Raw genomic sequence first — 20,450 nt, forward strand, 5'->3', positions numbered from 1 at the left:
TGTAAGGCCAAAAACGAAACCTGTCGGCTAACCGACTCTGTGTTATGCTGCCGACCCGATAACTTTTTCCACCAGAGTAAAAAAAGATTAAAAAATCCCCGAAATTGATTTGTACACCTAATTCATCCGGTTTAGGGTTTATATATATATATATATATATATATATATATATATATATATATATATATATATATATATATATATATATATATATATATATATATATATATATATATATATATATATATATATATATATATATATATATACTAATCATTATAATATATCATGTTTTAAAAATTCCCAAATATCTACCTTGATATTAATCGAGTGCAATAGGAACCGCGTGCAATTTTGGCCCACACTTGTATACATAAAGTCATTAAGTTGCGGTATAAAATTTAAATTGAATACACCAGGCAGATAGATAGATAGATAGATAGATAGATAGATAGATAGATAGATAGATAGATATATAGATAAATAGATAGATAGATAGATAGATAGATAGATAGACATATAGATAGATAGACAGACAGACAGACAGATAGATAGATAGATAGATAGATAGATAGATAGATAGATAGATAGATAGATAGACAGATAGATAGATAAACGTAGAGCATGTACATAATGACGTACGAACATAGATTATTATAAGACTCTAAATTGTTCAGCTTCGGAATCGTCATAATAATTGTGGGTGATATTATTATTATTATTGTTATTTCTAACAGACATATGTAACTCTTTATGACCAGCAGAGATCTCCATACATTTTACTAGGACCTACTTGTCAGGTTCTTATAGCTAGCTAAAATGTCTTTTATTTGTAGACAAAGCAGCTTAGGTGACACATTCGGACTGCCTCATTCATTTCTGGGATGCAAATTTTGCCTTGAATATATGTCGGCCCAAATAATGTACAGAAAAATCATGCATTTTGTTCGCTGCAAATATTTTCTCAAAACTAAACCATAATATATTCTGACGCCTTCAGAGTTTTTAAGTTCTTGGCCTGATAAACAAGTTTCAATTGAAAATAAAATTCCATGCATTTGCAACTTTTCGATCAATCATTGTTACATTAGTAACTAAGGTGGCAACTGTTGTAATCGTCTTCCATACCCTCCCAGCACATTATATCCCTAGTGATTTTAAAAATGAAAGGCATCAAAGAGTGCACAAATCTTATTTATTTCATTCATCAAGTTTTTATTTCTAATATTATTATTGCCATGGACTCTAACGCTGTCATCTTGTTTGCGATTCAACCTATAAGGAGGTTTCATAGCAAATAAAACAACCCCCCACTTCCCCGAAAACAACGACAACAACAACAACAACAAAAACCAACAGAAATTATGCTCACGGACCGTTTCTGGTTTCTAGAAATGTCCATTTTTAGTGAAGTGGTGAGGTTCCTTGGACTATGCATATATATAAATAATAATAATAATAATAATAATAATAATAATAATAATTATTATTATTATTATTATTATTATTATTATTATTATTATTATTATTATAAATTGTATCATCTGAATCCAATATTTGCAATGTTAAATTTTAATGTTTCTTCAAACAGTGAACAGAAAAGGAAGTGCCAGCATTAAAAGGAGCATATTTAAAATTATGAACTACATCGACCCTGTTATGTAACAAGTACAGGCTCATGTAACCTGGTGAATGTATTGTTTTGAATTTCACTGCGCAATAATTATATTCTATAAACGTTCACTCAGTGAAGATTGAAATCACATGGTCTGATTTTTAATTTATACTGATCATAGAACCATCGCGTGCAGCAGAGACATTTGATTATGTTCCTGTCAGTCAGTCCATGCCTGCGTGCATTGGTGCCTTGTCCGTTTTTATAGCCTAAGTATATCATGATGTGGATTAAATAAGACGTTTTGGATTATAAAACCATTCCCAATAACAGAGGTCTCCTACGATAGAATAATCATATTTAAGAGTTTACGGAAGATCTATTTTTAAAGGAGAGTTTAAAAACAATAAGTCCTATCATTGAAACAGAGATGTGAGGTAAAAATAACAGTAATCTAAAATATTTATTTCCGAGGTCAACTTGCAGAAGCATGGTGTTAAAATGAAGAAAATAAAACCCAATGTACAATCTTCGATAGTAATATTCTCTTAGAGATAGTAGACACGCATGAATAGGAACGTTTTCTAAAGAAGAATATATAAGTGATAAAATTAGCACATGTAGAGCATTCTGCCTAACAATGCAAGAATACCTAACTGTTATAACTAAAAATGGAAAGGATATACTTTTAAGGCTAAGATATTACTCAGACTGTTGCTCGAATATTTAATAAACAAAGATGTATTCGTGTCCAACATATCAAGAACAAGGTATTTAAGAATATTCTGTTGATCAAAGTGTATTCTTTTTGTGAATTTTTTGTACAAGTAGGCCATGCGATGGAAATAAATATATAACAGTTGTGTCAATCATAATATCATCGACGTGTGATCAAATAAGTATTTAATACAAGATACATTAGGAGAAGATATGAACGTTGATTTTTGAAGAATTTCATCACTTAGCGGATTCTCTAAGTAAACTAAATTTGATAATTCACTTTAGTTACTTTGCAATTATTTGTGTTCACTCCAGCTAGATGGACACCAACAGCGACTAAAATAAACTTAAAGACTTGAGTAGATGATTCATACAAGTTCTAAAATATTTCTTACCTGTTTACATAGTCTTGTTGTTTTAGTAAAATTCAGCTTCCCTCATTCATACTTTCTAGCTGATTTTAACATTGAAGAAGTATTCTCAGTTAAATTTGTACGGAACTTATTCAGTATTTCATTCCGCGCTTACACGAAATAATTACAAATACAGCAGTATGTACTTGATTTCTTCATAATCGTTACTAATTTTAACTATTGGACAGAAGTTATGAAAATATAAATTCATTATCTCCATTTTAATTGGAACAAGATTTAGTGGTCATAAAAGATATAACAAATGATAAGCAGTAAACAGCTAACAACCTCTTCACCACATATATGCGTGAACTGAGAGAGAGTGAGAGAGAATATGATTGGCTCGTAATCTGACAGATGCTGCCTCAATTCAATAAAGACTGAATGTGGATCAATTATACTTTAAAATTAAATAATATAATTAACTTACAAGGTAGAACTTGTAGCTTCTTAACATCTTATTATAATATTGTCAGCAGATATTGATAGCAAATACTTCTAAATGGTGGTTTTATTTTTAGTGACAACCTTAAAGAGCAGGTAAAACACACGAAGATATTACATATATCCAATAGTAAATACTATTGATGCAGATTGTGCTGTAGGTAATACGCATGTATTACTATGTATGTAAATAGTACTATAGGTCATACGTTACATTTACAACTATTTATCTCTATCGTGTGTCTGAGACGGTAATTTATTTTGCATCTCTTGGTTTTTATCTTCAATTTGGAATGCCTACTCAGCACCAGGATTTGGGCCATTACAAACCCTAGTATTCTTTTCATAAATAGTTAATACAAGCTAAGACTTTTGATGAAATATTTTTAAAAAGGTTTCACTAACATTTATTACGTTAAAATTATATTGAGATACAGATGAATTCGAAATGTATTTCGGTTGGGTTAGGAAAGAGCAAAGAGTCTAAATATTGGCGTCTAAAGTGATGACAGATTTGCAATGAAATTAACTGATGCTGTGTGTTAAATGTCTCTGGCTTCCCAGACATCTGTGATCATTTAGTTTCATCCATTTCATGACTGAGGACATCTTTTAATATTTCATATATGTAATCAGGAATCTTAATGATTTCGCATGTTGGTCATCCGATACTATATACCGATACTATATACATTAATGTAGGTTGCAAATAATTGGTTTTCGCATCCATTTTATCGTTACCGTAATAATGTCTAGTCATGTACAATATTATAATACTCATTGACTTTTATCTTGAAACTCGTGAGTAATTTTCCCCAATATCGTTATTTCTCTCTAAAACAATTGCAATTGTTTTGCCATCCGCCAACCCTTCATTAACAACCGTCAAATCACTGATCAATAAGATGTTTAGAATTTAGATCTGAGGCCGACATTAAGTATATTAACAGAGAGTGAAATAAGAACAATTCATCTCTCTAAGTATCGAGTGCTATTTGACTTTATTGAAAATTGCATCAAAAGTCTTACACGATTATGTATTGATGCGGATAGAGTAGCAATTCAGATAGGCACAAAGGATTTCGATGAGCCATGCAGACTTCCCAATATCGCGGCGCAAAAGTCTCATCTTTACCCACTACCGGATCTCAGAGGATTGTATTTTAGATTAGTAATAGATCTGTGAAGATCACATGACTCATGGTTCTGCAAACATTCGGTGTGGCCCTATAAATGTAATATATATTTACTGGCATGTATTGACTATTGGTGTTTTAAATAAAGGACGCGTATACGATTTATTCAGTCAGGTAGATGCAAGTAATTCCCGAAAAACCGTTTCTTCAATAAATATCTTGATAGTACAATTAGTCATATGAAACAATCTAAAAAGCCGAGCACCTTTCACGATGTTGGCAGAAAATTAATATTCTGTGCCAGGTTTTAACATGTCAGATAAAAAATAAGCAACATCTCCTCTATTGTTTCAGCCCTTCATTATAGCTGAAATTGTGTAGGTTTAAATGAATGGCTCTGCAAATAAAAACTGACCTAACTAAATTAAAGATTAACATTCCTTACACTTTGCTCAATAAGGATGGAATTATATTGTACCATAAATAACTGAATGTACATGTGAAATCTGCCTAAAAATTTTTTTAAATCAAGTCTAGATACAATACGGATACCAATATGTATACATATTTTTATCCAAAACCTTCACACCAGATCTACAATCTTGTTAACATAAGGTATGTTTCACTGAGAAAATATCCTGTATATTTAGAGATCATTAATATAAAAATTATTTAGATGAATGTAGAGATAGCTTCATGCATTTGATTTGTCATCGAATTCCCGCTACGACAAAATTATTGTTTCATTGGATAACCTCAACACTTGATACTTCCCGCTTCGTGTAAGATGCATTGGTTGACGTAGATACTTTTTAATCCAATTCTGTTAAGGAATTCTGCAACAGCGCTCATTTAACACAACGAATTGATTGTTTTGCGTGCGTTTGTGTGATAATTATATTTCACAATAACACAATGTGTTTTATTTACATTTGCTGCTAATACAACTTGCAGTAGGGATATTTTGATTTGGTTTCATGCGCCTGTCTATCAGTTTGCATGTATATACCCTGTCCGTCTATGTATTCTTACGTCTACCTATCCCAATAAATTCATTATAACTAAACGTAGACAAACAAAACTTGTTTTATATGCATATGTGGTTAATGTAATGATATCAAGTATATTTTCATGACACCAAACAATTGTTTCATTTCTTATAAAAATATTTGCAAGGTTTGCTAAAGTAGCTGGTTCGCAAACACAAATTTAGTTATTCTATGGTTTAATATTAACATTGGTTTCATGATCATCCAAGAAAATATCAGTATTTGAATAATGGACCATTTTTATGTACTTTTTTCTGGAAGATGCATTTGATTAAAGTATCAGTTCTTGCTCATCTTGTCAGTTTCAACTTTATTATATTATGTAACATAGCTGTAGCTAATATCAGTGTAAATTGAAAGTTAGAGCTTTCTTCAATATATGTTTATAGTAGAATGGTTAATATAAAAGTATGTATCACTTATTTCTATTAAATTTTAAATATGCTTAGAGTCCATAGATAATAGAACCAATCGAACATAGTCCAAGTCATGGATTGCGTGAACGATGACTGAATATACATGAAGGAGAGACATTCATTTATTAATTCATGAACTTACATTCATTTTGGGGAAAATCATAATTAGCACATCATCTAATTGTTTTATGGATTTGTACACTCTTCAAATACGGACGCAATCAGGTGTTTTGCTTGAATTGCATAGCTTCACGGCCGCTGAAAAATCCTCAGATGGAGCAAAAAAGAAAGTCTTCATATTATTAGGTCTTAATGTAATGTTTTCAGCGTCCTGATTATTCTTTTCACAGATTCATTTACGAATCATTTCTATTTTATCGCTTCATATACTTTTGTATTGTTGCATCCAGATTCTAGAATTGCTTTGTGTATTGGAACATTTATTTTCTTTATCTCGCTCTCTCTCTGCATTGTCTATCCTTCCGAAGTAAAACAAGGATGCCCTTACCGGAAATGAACATCATTATAAAACTGAAATTATGTGAGATATTCTCATATAGATCTACGACCCGGATGAGAATTTGATTTGATGATTCATTCGTTGTCTGATCAGTTAACTTTCTTCACACGTCACAATATTAAATAAGGAAGTGAAGAGAGCAAACTACCAGACAGACACATCCCGTTGTACCGATAACAAAGATATTGGAAGTCGCCATCAGAAATTATGTCATCCCTCTTACTGCAGCCGAAGTTATCAATTCACTTCCATTCCTCCTGACACTGCCTGCTTAGTACATGTTTCTGCTATATAGAATGTATCATCCATCCATCACGATGCTTTTCCTCATAGGCAGTGAACCAATAATAATAGTTTAGAGACTTTCAAGTAACATATAACACAGCAGACATCTTCTTGATATTTTAACATTCGAGCTTAACATTCGAGCAGCCACATTTTGGTGCAAAATCATGGCTATTATTATCAGGATCTGCTTTGTTCTCATGTTGTTTGACATGGATGATGCAAAATGTAAGTAATTAAATGATCAAGTAGAATGTATTTCAATGATACCTACAAAGAAATATGGGACTCATAATAAAGTGGGAGTAAGACTTCATTATATATGCTGAATTAAATGTAAAGGTATATAAGACATCAACAATGTCTTTACGATATGTAGTTAGATGGGGAGTTTTACTTATAATGACGCAATTGTGACAGGGAATCAATTTTATTTGGGGACAGTAGAATTTGCCTGCTGATGAAAGCTGTTTCATTTTGTGATTAATTAGGTTGATTAGTACATTCGAGCAGGTAATAAAAGATCAATAAAATACAGAATTTAATGCATGTCAATTCGTATTATGTCCAGCATATGCTTGCATATAAGACATCAGTCACTACAAGATTTCAACAAATGAATATCAATATATTTACCACATTTCAGACATGTTTCGGAAGGTGCATTTTGTTGAATCTAAACCTGAGATATTTGTTTGGGGAGAAGATGTGACTGTACGTATTGATGAGCTTCAAATTAATGGGTACCAAGTTTTAGAAATAAATGTCTCTGGCCTCACTAGTAAGCTACATACCAGTAATGTGGTGCTGTATGACCCAATGAAGAAACAAGTTGACTCAATCTGTTAATAGACATTACACTGGCCGAATAAGAAACATCAAGATGAAGAAAGGTAGTGTCAGTTTTCTTCTACTACATGTTAATTTTATGGACAGTGGAAATTACACAGTGTTTGAAGATTCTCTGGAAAGAGGGAAGACGAGCATTCTTGTTCCTCGTAAATTTTCTTAGCATCTGACAATCGTGATTATAAGCAATGAAATTTCTTTGCTTAATTTCACTCTTACTTGTTAACTGATGATTTACTTAGTTATATAAATTTAGGTTTCTTTTGCTTTGGTTTCGTTGCTTTCATGGCATAACATTGCGATATGTTCAATTTTATTTCATTATTGGAGCATTTTGTATACTTGGGAAATGAACCAGATGAGTTAGTTATTGTCTAACAAAAATAATAAATACAATATGTTTAAATACAACCTAAATTTGAATATCATGATGATAATTGAATCACTCAGCTGTGGGAGAAAGGCATAATCTAGTACAAAATAATGTGTACAGAGGTGAACAGATATTGAAAACATTTTGAAGGTTTGCATTGATTGCTATTAAAACAAATATTCGGGTGAAGATGTCTGTTTTCTTAAAACACATTTTATTTGTTTTTGTTAGATCGCGTTCTACTTGGACAAGACGTTGGATCTGCGAGTCTTCCGTTCATGTGTAATAAAACGAACATATCTTCGATTAAAATTGAGATGGTCAATCCTACGCCTCATTCTTTTGTAATCTATGACGTGAAACAGGAAAACTGTACAGAATTTGGAGATCTGTATATAAATAGAATGGAAAGCTGTGCCTTGAAAGTAAGCAGTTTCTCATTCACCTTGAAAAAGGTATCATGGTTAGAAAAGGGCGTATGTTGCCTGGGATAACAAGAGGTTCCTTTTAGACTCAGTAGATCTCGGCATTCAAGGTGAATTTGTCTTGCAAATTAAATGACTCAATTATTAACTCTTTAATCGAGGAATATTACATAGTAATTCTTGTGGTAAAATGTAAGTTTAGAAAGGGGATGGTCTTTGGACACTTACACATTTTCATTACTTAAGCCTCCGTTGGCTGAACAGCGCTCTCTTATCTGAATTATAAAGCATGTTGGTTGCTCGTACTGAGTTATTGGAAGATATGATAACAAGGTAAAGTTCAATACATTAACCAGGACGACGTGAACTTGAACATACAACCTACGGTAGGGATGCCACAAAATTGTTACGAGAAATTGAGATTCTGCATTATCTTGATCATGAAACATTGGAAGATACTTTGATTTGATTAGAGGTAGACCCATAGAGGGAATGAAAATTTAGCGAATAGTCCTAAATGTTCTTTTATGCATCAAAAGTCAGTCAGGTAATCAAGAAATGAAAGTAAATGTTTAAATATCATCAAAGGTAAATATTTCAAAGGTTTATTACGATTTTGTAATTATTAACGCATGCTTGATATTCGGGATATGAGGTCCACTGTTCTGAAAGCGTCTTGAGCACGACTATTGGTTTTCAACGTTACTTCTTTCCAATATAAAGTCGATTGCTGTCAATTATGGAAGGGCTAACTGACCCGCATAATAAGTTATTTTATTTTGTGCTCTTTTCTGTTTTCTTTCTGGCTGATGGGAGTGGTCAAATATATCACACAAACCAGGGTCAAATAATAAATATAATTAATGTGTGAATATTAAAATATTGCTATTAATGAAAACCAATTGATGGTTATGCCCATCACTCACACTGTCAATTTCTCTCTCTCTCTCTCTCTCTCTCTCTCTCTCTCTTTCTCTCTCTCAGATTGTATAATGGAACTTTGAAAACAAAATGGTGTGATATATTTTCAGGGACCATACCGATAAATTTATATTTTACTTCACGAACCAATATTTTTTTCAACACGTTCATTTTAATTGCATTCTTTAAATTGATTACATGTCCGGTACACTTGTAATTAGTATGTGCAGTATCATGTTTTAATTATGTCTGTACGTATATCAGTCGCTTATATCACATTGTCTCTTTATTCATTTGTCTACAGAAGGAATAAAGAAATCCTGGGTTTTCGAATTTTATTGCCTATTTTCATGACATAATCTCAGGTCAATGAGAACTGAAAGAGTGAGTTAATGTATATATTTCGAATAAAGGTTGGGTGTTACAGATGTATGTTGTATCATTATTCAGTGTTAAATAGGTTGTATAACGTTAAGCAAGTTTGTATGCAGTATCCTAATTCGTTGAATTTCCTCATGATCAGCAAACTTATGAGCTGGAAATGGAAGTGTTTCGCTGCATTGCAAACGAGTTTATTTAAGACTGTGTACTTCATGATTTGAGTTAGAACGAATCTTTTGGGAATTCGTGTCTCATCTTCACTTTGATTATCTTTTTTTTCATTTAGAAGGCGCAAAATTTTCAAGCCTAGAAGCTTCAAAAATATATATCACCTTACCCTCTATGGCATCGGAACCCGCTGATTCATCGAAGCTCGAAAAAGGACAGGGTAATTGGCGAACACATGGATAGCATGATTCATACACCTGCTTTAGATGATATGTCCCATAGCTTAAAACCTGCACATTACATCATGTGATAGAGGATTCACCACACTGAGGTAAAATCAGACTTTTAAATATTAAGTGCATTGATCAATTTAGCTATATATCAGCATCTTCTAATAACCGATCAGTTTGTCTTACTCAAAGATTTAAAAAACAATGGAAATGAAAAACAATAAAATATTACACTACAATAGCCATTTTATCCTTCGAGTTAATTGAGTGATCGTGATTTATGCTTCGCGGTGACAAACAATAAGCTAGTATATTGTAAGCAATGTGAATTATTCCCTTACACTTTAATGCACGGAATTAGTTGCATTGCACATAGATCTTTAATTTAGATGACAATTTCCATGACTTTTACGTTATGCTACATTTTCTATAATAGTATTGTACAGCTAGACAATATAAAACGTCAAAATTGCAACAGGAAAATAGCATCTTTGTTAAAAATAGATGTAAAAAATAACAAGTGTCAATAACATTATAATAAAGAGCATGATAAATATCAGATATAACAGGCTTATCCACGGGGAATATCAGTCTTCTAGAATCATATTAAGATAATGATATTTATTACTTCCATCGATACTAATCCTAATATTGAATCTATTCTCGCAAACCAATATGTAGTTTATGTATCAATGTCCATAGTGAGGTGTAACACGATGAAGCCGGGTTGGGACTGGATTAGTGAAGACACCGAAAGCAACTGCGTTAATAAGATGTTTATTTATAAAAGCAAATTAAATATGAACAAATCTGACACCATTATAAACAAAAAGATCAGGAAAATTATAAAGTTCCTAACATGGAACTATCAACAACAAGTAACTCAACGAGAAATCTCAAGATGAATTTAACGAATGCAATTTTAAACAAACGTGAATAACGTCCTATCACCGATCAATAAATAAAATTATATGATCAACACCCCAATATAAACAAGGTCTTATTAAACATATCTATATATATATATATATATATATATATATATATATATATATATATATATATATATATATATATATATATATATATATATATATATATATATATATATATATATATATAACTATCGTGAAGCCCATTTGACGTCCAAGATGTATCTCCGGTTCCACCCGCTCTAGTCAATGGTCACATAACCCCCATCCATGGTACACCCCTCCCTGTCTGTTGAAAGATCCCTCGAGAGCCCTCACATTCAACACAGACCCGATGGTCGCAAAGCCTTGGTCCCTCGCATTGAGAACACCAGTACACTCTTCCAAACCAACGTCACCAGACACAGCGTACACGTCACAAGAAACCACACAGAGTTCTGTGACTACACATTACCAAACCATATATAAGGCAGCTAAAAGTATAACAACTAAACCGTGTAGTACATATGACAAGGTCAAGTACTTCTGCATTGATAATGTTGCGCATGAGCGCACATGAATTCGTTGCCCATTACACGAATCGTTCAATGCATGCAGCGTATAATTAAATTCAATCTGTCTGTTCAGGTACATCAAATACCTAAGTCGAACCAGACTATAGTATTTCTAATATCATGGCGTTGTATAACCTAGGTATTGACTCTCTGTAGTATTTAGAATAAATTCTAAAACATCTAATATATGAAACAATTCTGTCATATAAAACGAATAGTGATAAAGAATGCAATCTTAAATTTCAATACCTCTACAGCTGAAGATTTGCTCCCGTAAAGAAGTAATCCTTCTGACAAAACTCGTCGTAGTGTAATTTGTTTATAGATAATTTGCTCTATATGTATACTAGCTGTGACAGATATGCGCAGCTAGGTACTTAGGTTTTCACTGCAGGAAATTTGCACATGCAGGATGGATTGAGTTGCGTTCAGTATTCCGAAATAACTAGAACCGAAAAATATAAACCACCCTCGGGTGACGCTGTACGCAGCAACGATACCCGAGTACATTTTTGATCACATATACATATTGATATAAACCATACACAATTCCGTGAGAGAGGTACACAATGAAATTAAATTTGGACACGATCAAGTACAAAATACAAATGTATATAACAAATAAACTTTAAGAAAAGCCAATAAATGATGCAAATTAAATTACACACAACAGCATAGATAAATATATGTTATTTCAAACTTTTCCTTTACCTACGTACCTACCAACCTATTTACCTATTTCATTTGCCTGGAATGTCAATAAATGAATCGGAATACCTTCATTACAATGAAGCTGATTTCAGACAAGTATTACTTTTCCCTATAGATTCCAATCTGACGACACATGTTCAGGACGATAATGCCAATATGTGCATCGATGATCGTCAATCTGACGGAAACAGTAGTTTGGAGATGAACTTCTCCGGTTACAGCAGTAAGCTACATGTCACAAATGTGATGCTAAGTGACCCAAAGAATGACCAACATGACGGAGGATCTATCAATAGAAATTACACTGGTCAAATTCAAGAGATTGTGATAACCAAGGACAGTTTAAGTTTTCAGCTATTGAATGAAGCTTTTGAAAACATTAAAGAGTTTGAAAATTCCTGCGAGAAAAGAAATGCAAGCATTATTGTAAAACGTAAGTATTCATATCGCCTTCTTTTAATAACAAGAAAAAACAATTGTATATAGCTAGATGTACGGAGACATTTGTGTTGCAGTAAGTTTTATTTATCACAGGACACTTCAGGGGAACAGACAAATGCAGTACCCTTTAATTAATTGGCTAATCTACGTTCAGAGCATCTCTCTCTCTCTCTCTCTGTCTCTCTGTCTGTCTGTCTGTCTGTCTCTCTCTCTGTATATATATTATATAGTTTCAGAATAATTTGAAGTTCCTGAAAATGAAACAAAGAATCAATAGTCAATAAACTAGTTTTGTTACTAGGGACAACATGAATTTATGACCCTCTTGGTATCATTGTGCACTGGATTAAATGGAGTTTTGCAGTGTTTGAGACATTTTGATTAAGTTGAGATTTTCCCTGAATGTTACGTTTTTACAGTCTTGTACCTAGTTCTCATATCAAGATTTTTAAAACAACGTTACAAACATATTTCGAATGACACCACCTTTCGAAAGTAAACAATTAATTTAATTTGATTTCAATTTACAGCATTTGTAAGCCCCCAAGTGTACTATACTAAATAAGAATGCAGGCGCAGAGGGATAATTTTACGGTTTGCCAGAAAAAAATCTTTATGGTGGGAATCCCATGTAGACATGAATCTTTGAACAGTGTGAGGAGCGATAACAAGATTTACAATAAGTCCTCTGTTGTGACCATATTGGATATTAGAGCGACATCGTTTGCATTTAGGACCAAACAGTCATCATACAAAGCTTTAATTTGAAAACTCTGTCTTGAAAAAAAGCATCATAGAAAACTCTTTTTGTGCAGCCTCCATGTTGATTTGGCCTTCCTTTCAGACGTATTAGCGGTGACAAGATGGTTTTTATGGCTGCCATGTTAGAGCAGCACTGTTTTCATTTAGTATGAACGAGATGATTGCTTGTGTAAAGCTTCATTTCAATCCTCCAATAGTTTAAGAGGGGAGCAAACTTCACTTACTTACACAGGACGATATGCGACGGAGAGATGGAAGATGAAAGTCCATCATATAAGCTTTTACAGTTTATGAATAGATAAGCTAAATATAGGCATCGCTATTCTAAACGAGAGGGTTAATGGTTAAAGTCATATTATATATATTGATAATTGATCATGTAGTAGCTTATGGAAACGTGACAATCCTACAGAGGATGCTGGTTTTCGATGACAATTTCGACAACTGTATCCAGTAAAGCTTGTTACCCAGCCGTTTTGGTACCCACTCCTAGATGGACCACATTATTTGGCAAGATTGACTAGATGCTGGTACCTATGAACAGAAGGGCAATAAGATCCAGCAAGTTTAGGTGATTAGTTCCAAAATCAAATGTAATATTGTCCTTACTATAGACTGAATTTATTTAATTCCTTTTGCAGAAGCAGATTAGTTCAACAAGGCGAAAACTTGGGGACACCTCCCTTCATGTATAACGAAACCGATATATCTTCGAATACGAACGATGTGATACAAACTTATGTTAGCTGTCCTGTGATAATTTATAATGTGACACAGGGAAACTATACCCATGTTGCACAAAGCTACTCGGCTCGAATAAAAAACTGTGTATTTTGCGGAAACAAAGTTTCGTTCATCTTTCAAGAAACATCGTGGTTAAAGAACGCTACATTTACTACCTGTGATGACAAAGGCTTTATTTTGCATTCGATATTTATCGATATTCAAGGTTCAAGCCTGGAAACTACAAAGGAGTATCACAAGTTATCAATTGGGCCAAAGTCCACCCATGAATCATCAAGCTCCAATGGTAGGTAGGAACGAAATGCAAATTATGGAGTAGACTAATCTCGTTTTTTCCAAATTTGCAATTGAAATAAATCAATGTATGAAAAGGGTCTGACCGATTACCTTCAATGTTCAGAAAATATATCGTACCGTTTTACTGCTTTTTATGTTCAGAAATGATAATATATCATCACGTCCATTCGTGGAACGTTTATTGTATAATAAAATGAGATTAAATTAATATATATCCTCTCCCCAAATTGCGATTTGTATATCCAATGCATGACATTTTGTTTATTTTCCGGATGATTGTTTTTGGGGACAACCATACGTTATAGGTAGAGATAAGTTTTGTTTTAGTACTTCTAAGTGCTTTTTGCATATATAAATCTAATTATATCTGTGTCATATCTACTTCTCTATATGTCTATAAAATATATGTCTATCGATCTATATACCTGTCTGGCTGTCTGTATGCACAAATATACGTGGGTAGTTACGTAGGCCTGTCTGCCTATTTCTTTCTCGATCTGTGTTAGTCTATTTCAAATGCCAATTTATATTACATTTTGTGCTTTACAAAGAACTCACGATGGCTTTTGATCTCTGCAGTAGTGGTTCTAGTTGTGTCAACTTGCATGGCGATATTTGCTTTCACTAAGCTTCGAAACAGGGGAGGTAATGCATATTTTGTAATGATGCAATTTTTTAAATTTTGATTATGTAAAAAAAAAAAGAATCCTTGATGTCCTTTTCAAAGCTGAGATATCTATGTAATTAATGCAAAGTCCCTGTAATAATAGTATTTAGGTCTGGAGACTTTTGATCGCCTAGCGCCTAGAATATTTGCTAAGAATCTACTGAATACAAAAGAAAAACAGTTTAACACTAAATAACTAAAGCACATTATGTTCAATCGTATTAGAAAATAATAGCCTCAAATGACTCACAGGTATCCAACAATTTTTATGTATTTAAAATACGTAATATTTAGACAAATTGAAAGAAAGAAAAACAACTTTTAAGATTTAAGCCATAACAAATGTTAAGTAATAGTTATGGTTGCAAATTGAAATTGAAATTATGTTGCAAACACTGTTTTTAATGAAAGGTAAAATTGTCTATTGATACTACCTCAGTGTTGTATTTGAAGAAAACCGAGGATAATGTTTCGCGTAAATTTCCCTAATATCTATATTTCTTGGATGTAGTGCCTTTCTTTAATTTTCGCACAGTTTTTCCAGCTCCAACGCCTGCAATTCTTTATTGCGGACCCACATCTTTATTTTATTAATATAGGAAAAAATATGATTGACTGACTTAATGATTGATATGTGTTTAACGGCACATCATCACGTGATAGGTTATATCTTGTAGAGGGATAAAAAATAAAGTGTCTTTCCATAAAGACAACGCGGCGACCGATCCGGTCTTGTCTTGGAATAATTCCGAGCACCACCTTTCTAGCTGCCGGCCCAGAACAACCGTGTCCCTCTGTAATAAGAAGGAAACAAGAAAGAATGTTAACGAAGGCATTTGTTTTGAAAAATTTAAATAAAATATATCATCACATAGCAAAAGTGAGTGCCACCAATGGTTCGGTTGTTACGGCCAAACTTTTAAGCTAAAAAGATAATTATTTTAAAATTGCAAACACAAATATGTAAAAGGTTGCATGAAAACTGCTCAACTGTATTCATGTGATAAGTTTAAATATATGATTCTCCACATTAACCTACGTTTCAGCTAATGCAATACCAACTTCTGAGACAAATGATGCCACATACAGGAATAAGAGAAAACCGACTGCTAAAGGTTCGCGAAATTTGTACCCAAACGTCAAGGAAGCAGATGCTTTTGAAGAATCAAGAATGTTTTCGGCGAGGAACCAGAATTCAGAAAATGTAACAGATATCACAAACAATAAAGACCAGGCCAAAAGCAGACCAAAACATGTACATAGATTATCAATAACGAATTCGACAGAAAGCATCGCGGAATCTTGGTTTGAATACGATTACGTGGTTCAGCATAGTTTTATGACTTTACGGCCACCAGCACCGGACCCTGTTGTAACCAGAAAGACCAAGGAAGAAGTTGCAATTGCCGAATCTATATCTTGGTATAAAATAGTAAACGAAATGGTATCATCAATAGTGTATCTGTCAACGTCATATGCGAATGCCAACAGAAAGAGAGCTAGAGGTAGTCATTGCATAGTGTCTAGCTCAGAGCTAGGAAGCCGAAAATTTATCAACGATTGAGCTCCTCCAGGTTATTTCGACTTAGAGGACATTCAAGCAGCGAGCAATATGACATCATCTTGTTGCTTATCATATGACGGAGGTCGAGGTAGGGGGAACGCCGAGAACTTGGACTCCAGTGTGTTAGCTACAAGACCAGAATTTTTGGAGCTTCCAGGTAGAATAATATATATTATATCATTTCTTTACAGTAACATTATATTACTTTATGAACTTATAAGTGTACCTTTTGTTCCATACAAGTTAGAAGAAAATACTTCAGCCGTAAAGTTAAATGTAATAATGAAGAAAGAAAAAATAATGGCGATGGAGCAAGACCGTAATTAATTTTCTAAAACGAAGAAAATCTGTAGAGAAACTAAATAGTACTTTCAACTAATTTTCTGTGTTGTGCCATCCCTCCCCCCCCCCCCACGCCTTCTCGTGCGTCTTTTATAATGCTATTTTCTACATCTACTCAAACACATGTTGGCCATATTTCATGTTTGCACCATGAATTAATTGTATATTGATGCAGATCTGCCAACATATAAGACTGGTAAGTAAAAAAAAGAACAACTTTAAATGGCCTTTCTTAAATTACGAAGAATACTTCACATAATTTAATAATTTCCAGAAGTTTTCTTCCTACTAGTGAAAATGGCACGGTCAAAAACTTTTGCTTATATCTGCTAGGCTGAATTCAGCAAGGGAGGTGACTGCTGCTAAGTTGCGTCTCTTTGGTTTGTTAAATGCAATATTATCTCCCCTTTTGTGCTTATTATATACAAGAAATACAATTTTTGTCACTAAATATTATCAATTTAATCAATAGTTTCGACAGGGGAAAATATGAAAACGTTTTCACATGTGCAATTTTGTATTTTCATTCTTGAAGTTTCTGAACAATTGTTTTACTTTGCTTAAACAGACTCGGAAAGTCGAGATGTTGCCCAGTTCTTCATCTTTGAGAATCCTCGAAGATATTATGACCATTCTTCTGCCACGGGTAGAAAACATAGAAGGAGCCAGTCATTTGGCGAAATGATGGATATCGCCAGCTTCCGATGGGCTAGGAGAAAATCTGCCAGGACTTACGTTAAGAATAAGTGTTTCGATTCCCTATAGGAACTCAACGTATAATCGTTACGAGAAAAAATAAGTGAATACAAAAACGGATGGAAAAGGAAAAAGGATTAAAATAGCCAATGACCGAGTCTTTGTACTATCAGATCGTGCACAAAGATTCCTTGTTTAGTGTGAATGGATTAGAATGAAAGAGCGAATGCGGCAAAGGAAGAGAATGAGAGAAGAGAAGATAAAGAAACTTTCGACATTGGATGAGCAAATACATTTTTGTACACAATTGGAGGAAATTGCATACAGTTTCGGGTATGGATGGACGAATCAAGTGCTTCCTCAAAATGTTAATTGCCCCTGGAAGTTTAACATGATAATTGTGGGAGATTTCCTTTTCCTTTATGATGTGGATGTCAACCAAACATATTTTTAAAATGTCACTCATATGTAGTATGTAACATCTTGTCTTTTAATTCAGATATGAAACTTTTCTACAATCTAGTGGATTTTATTCAGTTTTCAAGTTTTAAATGTCGTATATTTGACTGTAAAATAAAATTATTCAAAACACACACGCATATTTGTATGAGCTGCCAATTAAAACTTCTCTTGTGCTACCTTAATTGGTGAATTGCTCCTCGCTTCTCATTTTACTGCAAAGTCAGGAGATTGAAACGAGATCAATGTATCCAACTTCTCACCTAAACATAATAACTGATCTATTGTGAGGCATGCTTCAGAAAGATTTATAACCCTCATATATAATTTAATATGCACGAAAAATAAAGATATTTCAAAGCAAATTTCAATTTCGCCAAGAATGACCGCAATTACTGGTCAAATATAATTGTTTCATGTCGCAGAAAGTGGAACATTGAATGTTATGCCCGAATAAACTTGTTCCCATTATGAACGAATATATTTTTACAAGTGTAGGAAACAATTCTTTAGACGGTAAACATATTCCATAAGTAGTGATCAGTATTTTTTTAAAAGTTTGCTAGTCTCAAAGAAAATTAGTCTGGAACGCATATTAACTTATCTTCTCTGCCAACATTTAGACAAACGTAAAATAGTTAAGTTCTTAATGTATTTAATAATTTTCTGAGGGAAGTAAAACTTTTTTCCACCTAGGAAATTAAACTTTCTAATTTTCTATACCTTTCGAGAACTAAACTTGGCACTTTATTTATATATATGAAGACTTCTGCAGGTTGATAGTATAATATTTCAGTAACATATGTTTATAACGTATGTTTCGCAGAGAATCATACTTGATGAAGGCTCTCTCTCTCATTTTAGCCGTTCTGCAGAAATAAGTTATCTGAACTTGGTTGCAAAGTGTAATAATGAAAGATATTGCCCTCTTAGTATAATACTGGTTCTTATTGTTAAAATCAAACGAAACATCTTCAGCAAGTCGGAGGACAGTCAAGGGTGACTATTATTGGTAATATATATATATATATATATATATATATATATATATATATATATATATATATATATATATATATATATATATATATATATATATCACTAGGCCAGGTTCGGTACACAGCAACTTCAAGGTTGGTTGACAGCCCATTGAATTGTCCTGTTTTCCTCCTGATGGTTCATTGTGCTCCATCGGAAAGCCAATTGAAAGCATGCAGTGGAATAGTCGATGGAAACACTGGTCAACAGTGAAATCATTACTGACTTGAAAAGGCCCTAATCTGTAGTATTTTGGTGTGCCGAACACGAATATAACCGTGAAAAATTTGTATTGGCTCTCGTTTTGAAGATATTCATATACCTCATTTTCTATGTTTCACTGTGTAAATTTCTCCAGTAGGACTGCAGCAACATCCGGAATAATGATGTAACATTGCATAATACCATCTTGCTCACATCATCCACAGTTGATTGCATCATTTTCTGATGCAATGCAATACTAATGCCATGCGGCTGCTGAAGTAAGTTGACGTCAGCAGTGTACTATACATGTGTAGGCCTATTATACTAATGCCAGGCGGCTGCTGAAGCTGACGTAAGCAGTGTACTATATAAAGCCCAATCAGATAGGTTCAGCATTTAAAATATTTTAGACGTTGTGCGAGACAGTTCAAGCTACTGTTACATAAAACTTATTATTTTATCCATTTACGTACAATAAAGAACAGTAATGCCTCGAAAGTGTGTTAATACCGCGGACAATTTTTGCTATATTTGTGGGGAAGTGACATTTGCCAACCAGAAGAAAAGTATCAATTCTCAAGTGAAGAAGGCATATCATCTTTACTTCGGATGCAAGGTTGGTGACCAAGACAAGCCTTGGGCTCCGCATATATGCTGTGCTACATGTACAACACAGCTTTCACAGTGGTTGAATTGCAAAAGGTCATCAATGCCGTTTGCAGTCCCAATGGTGTGGAGAGAGCCAAGCAACCACCTAAATGACTGTTACTTCTGCTTGGTTCCTCCTCTTTCCGGCGGAATAACGAAGCGAAAGAAGTCGAGAATAGTCTACCCATACATTCCGTCTGCATTGAGACCAGTTCCACATGGTGAGGGACTTCCTATTCCAGAACCTCCAGCAGAATATTCTCTTGATTCATCTGACGAAGACAAAGGTGAGTCGACCTGTTCTTCTCCTGGTCCATCAGCATGCAGTGATCCAGATTTTCACTGTGGTGCATCATCAACCCCACACAGAATAACACAGGAAGAACTAAATGACCTGATTCGTGATTTGGACTTATCAAAGAACAAGGCAGAATTGCTAGGATCAA

At 33.6% G+C, this 20,450-nt stretch overlaps 2 protein-coding genes across 4 annotated transcripts in view; one reads left to right on the forward strand and one right to left on the reverse strand.

Annotated features, from left to right (window-relative positions):
• Positions 1–11,685: 11,685 nt before the first annotated feature.
• On the forward strand, positions 11,686–18,656 carry LOC149770759 (uncharacterized). 3 transcript variants are annotated; one of them, XR_016418475.1, is made up of 4 exons: positions 11,686–12,575; positions 13,987–14,375; positions 16,100–16,774; positions 17,528–18,656. XR_016418475.1 is itself a non-coding variant. In XM_089949157.1 (2 exons), the coding sequence occupies exons 1-2, from the start codon at positions 12,185–12,187 to the stop codon at positions 16,615–16,617; spliced, it is 909 nt and encodes a 302-aa protein (XP_089805283.1). In that variant the 5' UTR covers positions 11,686–12,184; the 3' UTR covers positions 16,618–16,866. The 3 variants fall into 3 exon arrangements, 1 of the variants encoding a protein (XP_089805283.1); XR_016418474.1 differs by lacking the exon at positions 13,987–14,375; XM_089949157.1 differs by lacking the exons at positions 13,987–14,375; positions 17,528–18,656 and having other exon boundaries at positions 16,100–16,866.
• Positions 14,407–20,450, reverse strand: part of LOC149770760 (uncharacterized) — a 49,027-nt gene continuing 42,983 nt past the window's right edge. The window contains exon 6 of the mRNA XM_089949158.1: positions 14,407–15,847. Within this exon, the coding sequence (XP_089805284.1) occupies positions 15,636–15,847 (212 nt within the window). The 3' untranslated portion in view covers positions 14,407–15,635. The remainder of the gene's footprint in view (positions 15,848–20,450) is intronic.

Source organism: Sinohyriopsis cumingii, unplaced genomic scaffold (assembly GCF_028554795.1).
Source record: "Sinohyriopsis cumingii isolate HCF-2022 unplaced genomic scaffold, ASM2855479v2 utg002411l, whole genome shotgun sequence".
Classification (NCBI taxonomy): domain Eukaryota; kingdom Metazoa; phylum Mollusca; class Bivalvia; order Unionida; family Unionidae; genus Sinohyriopsis; species Sinohyriopsis cumingii.